At 35.0% G+C, this 12092-nt stretch overlaps 1 protein-coding gene across 1 annotated transcript in view; it reads right to left on the bottom strand.

Annotated features, from left to right (window-relative positions):
- The window catches only part of TASP1 (taspase 1), a 94060-nt gene that overhangs the window by 43959 nt on the left and 38009 nt on the right, over positions 1-12092 (bottom strand). Inside the window, 2 exon segments of the mRNA XM_086743828.1 lie at positions 4482-4560; positions 5395-5514. Of these exon segments, the coding sequence (XP_086599954.1) occupies positions 4482-4560; positions 5395-5514 (199 nt within the window).

The raw sequence follows: 12092 nt of genomic DNA, 5'->3' as shown, positions 1-12092 counted from the left end.
TATAACTGTAAAATATGAGTTTTACAATATCCTGTATTTTAAAAGCCATGAAGTAACTTTTGAAAAGCCAAAAAAAATAAACCCAAAGACAGTGTGGCTAAACGACAAGGCCAAGAGACTGCGAGAGGTAAGAAAAAAACATTCAAAAAGCTGAAGTCATGCCCAAACAAGTTCAGAACCAACATCTTTGGCACATTCAATATAAAATCATGATAAAAACGGCCAAAAATATTTGAGAAACAACTTGCTACAGGCATAAGAACTAATACCAAATCCTCCCGGAACACGCAAAAGCAAGAAGCCTGCCAGCATCCACAGGGCCAAAAGAAGATCAAGATGTGAAAGTATGTCTTCAAATAATACATGACCACTGAAAGAAAGCTCCATAAATCTGGAAGTACTTTTAATTAAGTACTTCTATGGTGACGTCTTTTTTTTTAATGAGGAAGGTATTGAAAGATGTGTCTCAAACTGAAGCTTCAACAGAAGGATTTTAGAACAAAATTAATAAAAATTCAAGAATAAAAGCTACAGTGTTACTGTGGCACTTAAACGAACACTTTAGTTTTTCCAAGAAAGCTTCCACAAAGTTAAACCATCACAGTGTAAGAAAAACATTCCAGCAAAATTTAAGTAAGTAGTCTTCTAAGTACAAAAAGAAATGAGAAATCTTGAGAAAATCTTGAGAAAATATCTTTCTTGAGAAAGATATTTCCAGCTCATCAAGTCCCAGTATCATAAGTTGCTAGAAGCATGAATAACACAGCGAAGGTGCTTTTCCCAGTCCCGTACTTTTCCTTGGAGACCTGCAAGCACCCTTTACGTGAAACAGGAGACCAAATTATCTGAAGCTGTGGTTCAACCCAATGTGTCCATTCTTACATTCCCACAAATTCTGTATGGATTTTGATGTGCAAGACTTTGTATTTTCTATAAGTTGAATTACTATTCCAAACTTCCCTTCCCCCATAACAGAGGTTTCCCCCAAACCTGTTCAATCTCTTGCTGATCATAGCCTCCAAAACCCAAAGACACAAGCAATTTCATAAGTATGGAATCAAAATATTTTACATAACCTGGCCCTTAAAAATTGTTTGTAGGAAACTAATGCCAAAGAACATCCTTTTCAAGACTGAATATAGAGCCTGATACAACAAACTTTCAAGGCTTGAATTTCTATCCTTAACTATTACTAAAAAAAAAGTTTTAAAGCCTAAAACAGCACAAATGTGAAATCTTTTATTTCCCAAAGAATCCTTAAGTTAATTATTTGGTTTAACATACATTAATACTTAATAATTTGGAATATACTTTCAATAAAGCTTTAAGTTAATCAGGTAAACTCATCTCCTCATCCAAGATTTTCTTTTTATTCCAATTGTGATTTGATTAACCAGCTACTCTGTGAAGTCATTTAACAACAGATACTAAAAGTCTACATATACAGTACTCAATACACTCAGCAACCAAAGTATAGTTTTCTTCTTTCTGCCCCTCCCATACAATAGAAAAAAAAAAATTCTGTAGAAGTTTTAAGATAAATTTGTGCCAAATTTATCACTGAAAGACAAAATAAAATTAAAAGATGTGAAATTAAAACAATAAAATGCTATATTGTGAAAACCACAGGAATCTAAACTGATTGTAAATCTCAGTTATTTTATGTACATATTTGAAATGCTTTTACATACAAGTGTATATCTCTGTATGTAAAACGAAATACAAAATGTATGTGCATGCACACACAGTTTTTATTTATACATAACATGCAAGTTTCATTTGTTGCTGTTTTTTTTTAAATATAAGTCCACAAAAAAAAAACCAAGCAATTTAGAAACCAAGGGTATAATCACTATTACAATACAGTCTAGTCTGATTTTAGGTACGCTAAGTGACAACACTTTTCTTAGGAAGCACAGACAATTTTAGAGCTTTCTAATTCAAGGCATCTTGTAGAGTTTCAGCAGTACCTTTTCTTTCTAAAAATTTAATCCAACAATGATATATGTTAACATATTCTTTTCTTGCTTAGCCTTGGCAATTTCACCTTTTGAATATTTGCAGATGTTTACGCCCCCATTCCCATCTCCTGTTGTGATCCAGCCAAGTCCTATTCTTTCATCTTTCCTATAATTTAATTTTTCTATCCCTCTACCCCTTAAATTAACTTCATGGTTCATATTGTTGGACACTCATATTTTAAACATGAGTCAGACATCAATACATTTTAAAACTGCACTAAACACAACATTATAGAATAAATCATTAGGAGCTTCTGAAAATGGCAAAACGAATGGTATTGATTACAGAAGAGTTCTCACTTCCTGTAAACATTTCTATCTCCCTCTCTCTTTCTGTCTCTCTCTCTCTCACACACACACTTTAAAGGAAAGCCAGAAACAAGAGTTTAATTAAACACCGCTAGTCTGAATTTCAAGTCTCTGAATGGCCATGCTTTATAGACCGCCAGCAGTCTATTTCAATTAACTTGGATTGGTATTAATGTAATGTCATGGAAGCTAGAAGAAAGAAACATACATATATATATATATATATGTATCTATCTGTATGTGCGTGTGCATGATATTTATAAATAGTATAAGAGTAAAGTATTTACCACTATATAAAATTGGTACCAGCAAAAAGAAAGGAGATTTCTATTTAAGGCCATCATTAAACCTAGACACCTTTAAGTCTATCAGGATGCCTGCCTGTTTTGGTATAGCCTTGAAATCCAGCTGACTTTGTAAAGGAGTTTTAGAAAACTAAACAAAGGTATCTTTCTCAGCTTTTCCACAAACAATTACTAATATTGGGCTTATACTCGCTAATTATTATGGTCCCGATGACTGCAATATTCAAACATATTTGCTTACACAGGTAAGCATTTAAACTTAAATCAATATGGTGTTCCTTGAGTAGAAAGATTTTTCTGACACTTCTGCATTCAGAAGGACTTTTCTTTGCATAAGAACAAAAAAGGACACTTGCTGTTACTAACAATGAACTTAAGGGTGACCATCTACACAAATTTTCAGCAGAATGAGACAGACTTAAATATAAGGGAAATTAGAAAGGTATATGACTTCAAAAGCAACACAGGATATTTCTGATGCTCTTCAGCCTTTGTCAAATTTTAGTTCCGCACCATATTACCTTCTTCCCCCTAGCATTTCTGTAACAGGACTTTAACTCTGCAGTACTTGTGGGATAAAGTTTACATTACCTAAATCTGGACTCGGTTGATTTTTTTCATTTCTCCCTATACTGAATGCTGATAACTTTGACCATTAACGAGTGGTTCAGATAATAAATTTTGCATCCTGACATAAGCATTTATGAAAAAGTATTACAAGTAGTTTTTCCATTTGAAATGGTTCAACAGCTATGAAAAAAATGGCATGAAATGCAGACCTTTCAACTGCTTTTACGTGGAGTTGCAAAGTAAAAGCAACTCCTACATAACTTCACCTTAAGGCTTTTGTGTTCGACAATATTCATCCGGTATTGTGTAACAATACAGTTATCTTTTCAATGTCTGTTCCTGACAAGTAAAAAACATCCTGGCTTACCTTCTCAAATCTTACATTGCAGTGTGAGCTATCTTCCTAGTTATCTTTTGGATGGTTTTTGTGTTGTTTTTTTTTCTTATTAATTTTTACTATTTCTTCAGTCCTATTACATTTAGTAGATCTGTTGATAAACTTGTTTTTACAACCAGTATCTCCAGTGCTCAGCATGCCAACTGATAGAAAAGCTCTGTATGACAGCGGGCTGACAGGCATCAAATTAACAAAATACTTTTGCATATCCAGGATGCCGAGACTTCCAAGGAAAAGAAGCTACCCTAATTCTTCTGTTACTTTCACAATTTCTGAATAAATATTTTCCAAAACACTTATTCTAGTCATTTGGTTTTGCTTTTTCCCTTTGCTTCTGAGAGGAAAAGAAAGATGAAGAACAAATTCACTTAAATATTAACTTAAAATAGAATCTACATAGTTTTGGAGGGAAAAATACAATTTTGTAGCATTTTTGCATCAATGGGACCTTCTTAAAGGACTTTCTAATTATCTTAGTCCTTTACAGAAGGCTTCCAGTCACAGAAGCATACTGTGTTTAACATAGCACTTCTTTACAGGAGGAGAAGTCCCTTAATAGAATCATAGAATCATTAGGGTTGCAAGGAACCTTTAAAGGTCGAGTCCAACCCCCCTGCAAGGAGCAGGGACATCTCCAACCAGATCAGGTTAGAGTACATCCTTTCAGTTCAATACAAAATCTTGATGATAAAAGTTCACATGGTTGTTAATTTGGTTTCTTGAGTAAAATGACCAATGTAAGCAACCAATGGAGATTAATTCACAGATTTCAAAACAATACTGACATATATATAATATAAAATACTTTATTTCAAATTTGTAAACTAATTACAGAGAAAGATTGCAGCTTTTTGAAATATTTATAAAAGTAGCAAATACCTGAAGTACTCACAGCAGTGGAGTAAGGTGTATGAGCTCCCGTATTTTCAGCCCAGCAGCCACAACCATAAAGAGCTGCCTAAGGAAAGAAGTACAGCTTTGATAAATTTAAGTATACAAGGTTTTTGCTTTGTTCCCTTGCCTTAAAAAAAAAAAAAGTAAGTGTTAATATAAAAGACAAATAAGAAAACCGTAACAGTCAAAACTGCAATTCCAATCCACTGTGCTACATCTTCATCTACTAGTCTTCAGAACTGAGTGATGACCATAGATGTATGGTATTCTAACATAACTTTACAGATAGCAAAAGACAAAATAATTCCAGCTCTTCCCTATTTAAAGTCCCTTTCACTCTGCTGTTCCAAAATAAAATCTTAAATACATTTCAAAAAAGAATTGCTTTTTGGACAGTGGCAAAAGTCAACCCAAAATACACCTGTACAGCAATGGAGTATGACATTTCTGATGCACCTCAAAATTCTGTCACCTAATAACAACAAGGAATGCCTACACTTGATGTGTTCTCTCAATACCTTGGTCACTTCTACCAATTCAGAAGATCATTTAAAAATTAATTAGGACAGTTTCCCTAAATACTGATTCAAATTTTATGTAAAAATACTTTAAGCATTTAAGAGACTATTTGTGGTATCAAGGAGGTATTTAAGCCCAAGAAATTAACTTATTAATAGCTCTGGCAAAAGGTAACTAACTACAGAAGAACTTCTTACCTATCAATGTTTTGTAACACTGATGGAGGACACTAAAAAGAACCAACAACTTGCATTCCAGTGCAGTGATAATGCCTTCAGAGTTTAATGTGAAGGTAGGGAGAACATCAGTTTTCTATCACAGGTCTTGCTTAGTGTTACAATTGCTGAAAAATCATCCCCAACTCAAGAGGTATAATCACCTGACCAACTCTTCCAGGATGCTTTAGTGCTAAACCTCCACTGGAGACAGCAGCAGCAACATTTCCTTCTTGGTCAACAACAACTGCACCAACTGTATCCAATGTTCCTGAGTCATTCTCCTGTAGGATATAAAAACAGAAAAAACTACTAAAAATAGTATATTAAAGTCAGATTATGCTTCTTAGGAGTGTGCAAAGTAACGTGCACAAAACCAAGTGACAAGTCAATCAACAAAAGAAACTTCTTATCATGCATGTTGTACTGATCATGCTGCCATAAATCTTCCCAAAAAGCTCTCTTGCCTCAGACAGGACCTGAAAAAAAGTCCTCTGAAAACAACAAGATAATAAACACCTCAGAACTCATTGAATGCTCAGATGACCTGCCTTTACTCACAAAAATGCAAAATAAAAAATGCTGTTTTCTTAGTGGTGAGCACTTGTTCCCTAAGAAATTATTTAGCAGTTCATTCCAAAGACGCCATATCAAAAGGCCTTACCAAAATCTTCAATGTGGCATTTTCAGAGACTCTGATCTTTACAGCCATGTATGATTAAAAAAAAAAAAAAAATCCACAAGAAGTAGCTTATCATGGAAAGAGAAAATTTTGATATTCTGAAAGAGACAATAAATAGAAGCCTTGAGAACCTCCCACAGGACAGATACTTCCTCCAAGCCTTGTTCTCAGTTCAGCAATCTTTAGTGGCTTTCTGGCTGAAACAAATCACCCTTCACTCCGAGTCACTAGGAAAGTGTCCTTACTTCCATCACTTCTGAGGCAGATTTGCTCCCCTAGAAGCATGGGTCTCTCAGCATTCATTCCTGATGCAAGCTCTCTGCCCACTGTCTCACAAACACTTCAGCTGTCTCACCCTGGATCTTTCTGTCCTTCCTCTCTTCCTTAATACACTACGTTCAGTCACCTAAGAGAAAAAAGCAGTTTTCCCCTCTCTGCCTAGGCTTGCCCTAGATTTCCTTTTCTGCAGAACCCAGGCCAAGGCACTTTGAATCCATGCCAAGTCACACACTTTTGATGGGGCACAGCATGCAGCGTATATCAAATACAATGAATAAACAAATCCGATACATCATCTATCACATACTCCAAAGATGAACGTTGCTGTCACATAAGCCCTCAAGCCTTTAGCTGATCAGTCTTACCTGTGTAAAAACTTACCCGCATCTAAAAAATCCTATATAAATTTACCCAAGCAAATAATCCCGAAGAATATTAAGCTATTCATATAAATGGATATTTTCTGGACTAGGATCCAGAGGGAGGAAGGAAAAAAAAAGAAAAAAAAAATCTACACTCAACTATTAAACTTCAAATCATCAAGTTCGCACCATCTATTAAAATTTCCTTGGGCAAACAACATCACTTGTCAAGCAGAATTCTTAGGAGACTCATGCTGGTGATGGCCACACTTCATTTAAGAGATAACATTTGTTAATACTGCGCTAGTCTTAAAAGGAAAAACACGCAATGCAGCACTACAGTCTTCTACAGTATTTTTCAAGCAACTGGAACTCCAAAGCAGGAGTGTTATCCTTGGCTTTTACCCAGAATAACAGTAAAGCTTCTTCTCTTTACTTACACCTAGATCTTCATGAACAAGCTCAACACTCAGAAGCTGGCACTAATCGTATTCAATATTAAAACAAACAGGCGGATGTCCTAACAGTAAAGTAGAATAACTGCTTAGAAAAAGAGAGGTGAACAATTATAGACCTAGGTTCTCAACTAGCATTGCAAAGAAGAGTGAGTTGAAAAGCAGAGGAAGGTAAAAATCACAATCAAGGAAGGCAGGAGAAGGAGAGGCAAAAGGAATTCTGAGGACTGGAGCAAAGGGGATAACGAAAGAGCAAGCCCTCTTACAGGTTGTAAAGATATAAGAAAATTAAGGAACCCTTCTTTAACATCTTCCAGGATGGCCAGCCACAACCCAATTCAGGTACTATTAACCCAGTTAGGACAATACTATTCAGCAGATTGAAAAGATCTTAAGCAGCAGAACAGGCTGCTCACAGGAGGCAGACTCCCATCCTTGGAGGTTTTCAAGATTAGACTGGATAAAGCTCTTCCCAACGTGAATTTTCCTATGATCCTATTATTTCTATATAGAAAAGAACTACTAATATGATGCAGGTTTTGTTGTCCATCCTCTGCCCCCTTTTATCAAAGAAAATTATACCCACAACAAAAAAACTTGACTAACTACAGATATGAAAGTCAAGCCCGTCAAAGTTAGGAAATGCCAGAATTAAGGCCACCTGTGTAATCTTAATTCAAATTAAATTGAACCCTCTGGGCTCCCACAATGAACAGAAATACATTTTAGAAGGGTGAGGCTCAGTATGTTTTCCATATTACCTGACAGCAAAGAAAAAAGGCTTGCAGCCTTCTTTGCAGGATCTGTAAAACTCTCTGCTCAATCTGTCATCCGTCTTCTGCTTTACCTCTCGTATGTACAAAACATTTGCATTCAGTAGCTACAGAACTAATTTCTTTTTTTTAAACATAATTAAATCAAAAAACCACAAGCATTTACAAGCATATGTTGAATGGAAACTTTCTTCACCATTATTTCCTTTACAAGAAGATCTATTTCGTATCAGTATTTGGTGTCAGTTCAGTGGTATACTTTGCTTGCTTTGGCTTATTTTATTTTTAGATGGGGCAACTTAGAAGACTGGAAATCTTTTCTATGGGAAGTATTTCTTTTAAACCTGGCCCACTCAAACTTCTGAAGGAAATCTGTATCACTGAAGCAAAGGAATTCCATATTTTCCTTCTCAGTAATTTAAGTCTGGGGATTTTTTGTGACCAGGAAATAAATAAATAAAATAAATAAAATCACTGCTGATGCTATATTTATCCTCACTCAACAAACTGAAGACCAGTGAGGACCAGTTCTATTCCACATCCAATAGGAAAAACATGTTGTTGGATCTATTCTAGACCTATTTTTATGTTTGCTCCTGTTTCAACATTACTGACTTCATACACATACAAGTGACAGCACGAATCAATTCTATCATTTAGTACTAAAAGTCTTCTACATGCGTAGACTGCACCAACAACCCTATTTCCGAACTAGTGAATGAAAAGTTCATCGCAATTTAACAAGGGTACACCCTGTACCTCTCCATACAAAAAGGCATTATGCGCCTGAAGAACGCACATGGTGAGAATACTTTCAATATCACACATTTCAGCTCTTCAAACCACACGAATGCTGAAAAATACAAGATTTTGTCAAGCTACTATTAAGAAAATCAACAGAAAAATGTTAAACACTACAATTCCTGAAGTTCTTTTAATATCTTTTTAAGTAGGCAAATTTAACAGACTGTCAAAAGCCTAAAATAAGTCCAAATTCTATATGAGTTCAACAGGGACTAAACGAGATTCAGTTTGCTTACCCTTATCTTATGTATTTGATTCATGAATTTAGCACCTCTGGTGTCAAAATTTTGCAAGTTCCAAAGGAAACTCAATTATTACTTGGCGATATCTGTTAAAAATTTCCATATCTGACTTCAGCTAATAATTTATACTAACACATACACTGTGAAAGCAGTTTGGAGGTTTTAAAATATAGTATTGCAACGTAAAATAATCTATTATGTAGTTAATATTTTACATGGAAACAATTGGAAGTCAATGTCAAAAGTAAGACCTCACATTACTGAATTACGTTGCACCTTGGGAGAGGAAAGGAAGTTCATTTCATTACATCATGGACCGAGAATTCAAACTTAGCTAAGAACATGCACACAAAGCAGGAAGATGCTCATCTGCACAAATGCAGAGTTCTATTGAGTATTTCAAAAATCTCATCCTTACCTTCTTCTGCATGTAAAAAATTCCCATAAAGAGTCATCATTTTACAAGCCCCGAAAGAAGGAATTAACAGTTTAGGAGAGCTCTACCTACGCCTCCTGGAAGAGATCTACACATAGAGCCTTTTCCCTCTGGACTAGAGATTATTATGAAATTCTGGGATAAGTAATTACCATTAAATCTCATCTCCGAGTATCATAACTGAAAAAATGCAAAGTGAATCAGAATGCAGAAATTAACATCTATATGCTATTACTCAAGACACAAATAAATAGGATTTGATATTTGATGATAATTAGATCAAGTAGATTCCCCTAAAAATACGGGTTTTTTTTTATAGTATCCTCCTATTCAGAAAAGGGCAAGAGATAAATCTTCTAGTATGTCCCATGTTGGCGCTTTATAGATCAACTGGGAACAGAGAAGAGCACAATAGTGGACAGTGTTAACAAGAAATAGTATGTCAAAAATTTTGGTCTGGTCTTTTAAAATCCCAGATTTGAGGTGTCCTTGACAGAACGCTTCTGCCGATTACAGCAGTCTTTAACAAGGTAAGAGGCAATCTTTTAAGCATAATTTTGAAGTATTTTAAAGAAATACTTATATATCCATCTAAATCAAGGGAAAACGTCACTATTCTGTGAGCAGTGGGACCAATTAATACATAGCAATTTCTAGAAGTATTTTCCTCTAGGACAACTGACAGCATAGTATGATGTACTCTCACAGCAATACAATCTTGACAGAGTATGCATGATTAGTGCAACATTCATATGTTTGAAAAGTGGCATTTACGACCTAATCATGCAAAGCTCGATAAACAACCCTACCTTTCAGTTTAATAGTTGTTTGGTATCTAAACAGAACGTTTTGTCTGACCTCCATGTTCAAGATGAGGGAATTATTTCATACTGTATTCCTCAAATGAGTTTTGTCCTTTTGATTTGTTTTTTGTTGTTGTTGTTTTTGGTTTTTTGAACTGAAATGGATGTATTTAGGTTTCTTTTCCCATATTAAATGAATTTTGAGATATACTTCTGAAGTCTAAAAAGTATTATTATCAAAGATCATTTCATCACGGACGTGGGACAGAAAATTTATTTCTTTTTTAAGGAAAATGAAATGCATAAAATTCAAACTCCTGTTCAATAATAAAAAAGACAGACACTAGGATTGCCATAGTTGACTGCTACACTTACAATTACCCTCATATAGCATAAAATATTTGATTTGAGGAAAAAGTTAAGTGATGAAAACTCACCACATATAATGGGAATGACACATATGGCTATGCACTGACTGTTGCTCACCCAAAGAGTTCAGGCTGGAACTGACTAAAAGTTTACATGGTACGTTTAAGATGATCAATGACAAAAAAATACAATGCACAAAATACTTCAGAGAAAATGACATATTTCTGTGCAACAGACAGACTATTTTTCTTTTCTAAATATGTTCAGTGTTATTGTCTCAATACAGTAGCTGAAGAATATGAAACTGCTGAATCCATACATATAATTCAAATTGTTGTGCACACACCTGAGGACATACGTTAAACTAGATAAGAACCAAGTCCGTTTTAATAAACCTCAAACTAAATAATGTTATTTACGGAGTTAAATAACTAGCTTAGAAAAAAACTAACCTATAAACAACAACCTACAAAAAAATATTAATGTACCCTGGAAATTCTTAGTGCCACTGTCATTCATATGAAGGAGTGGACAATTCCTCTTAGAAGCAACTTTTGCATAGGTGTAAAAAAGTTTGTAATAGCAGAAGACAAATCAAAAACACAGCTTTTAGTCAAACTCTACTAAGCTATTTTCAATGACAATTTCCTATGGTAAAAGATAGGTTAACAGTAAGACGACAAATATTTACTTCTGATGTTTACTGGCGCTTGAAGTGAGAACTTCAGAATGGCATCTGGCTGAATTAACGCATCACAGCCAATCTTCCTATTAATATGTTTAGTTAATTCACACACAAACAAAATCGATTTCTTATCAACATATAAGTCACTACAACTTTTTAAAAGTCTCAATTTTTAAAGCTTCAAAATTCAGTGAAATTATTAATGGATCTTCCTACATACAATTACCTCTATAAATCCTCCATTGGGTTAAAAAAAAAAAAAAAAAAAAAGAGGAAAAAAAAAAAAAAGCCAAAGAGAACATTCCATTTACTCGCAAAATAAAAGTCCTTTAGTAAGTTACGCTGGCTAGTTTTTCCACACAATCTTTATTAATTTAAACAGTCTCTCACTCTTTTTGAGCTTAGTATAATTTAACTTTTATTGAACTTTTTAGAACTGCATGTTTATTTGTAGCTAGTGAAATTTATCAGCAGCTAAATCTTCCAGGTAATTTCAGCCTTATTAGGTCTACAATACTATCTCTTCACACAAGACTCTTAGTTACCATTTCCACTCAACTTCAACTTTGTCAACATCCCTTCTACCTTCTCTTCTCCCAACTTCTAAAATTTCACAGACAAAAAATGACCAGAATTTATAACAACTGTGCAGTACTGGCAACAGATGCACATAAGCTAAGCTGCAGCAGAGGGCTGAAGCAGGTGAGAGTCAAACTAGACAATGAAACAGCTATCAAGTCCTGCTGTAAGGGACAGGTCTGCAGCTCCAGAGAAGCACAGTGTTCTGGTTTTGTTTAGTGAGGGGGGGCCTAAGGTGGCAGCTTCTGTAGGAAACTGCTAGAAGTTGCTCCCCTTTGTTCAGTGGACTCGGCCGGGCCTAGGGCGGACCTGCTGCTGGCCAAGGCCGAGCCAACTGGTAGCAGAATGTCCCATGATAACGCCTCTGTGATAACGTATTTAAGAAGGGGAAAA

The sequence above is a fragment of the Chlamydotis macqueenii genome, chromosome 3, assembly GCF_036417535.1.
Source record: "Chlamydotis macqueenii isolate bChlMac1 chromosome 3, bChlMac1.mat, whole genome shotgun sequence".
In the NCBI taxonomy this organism is placed as follows: domain Eukaryota; kingdom Metazoa; phylum Chordata; class Aves; order Otidiformes; family Otididae; genus Chlamydotis; species Chlamydotis macqueenii.
This window is presented reverse-complemented; position numbering and strand designations above follow the sequence as displayed.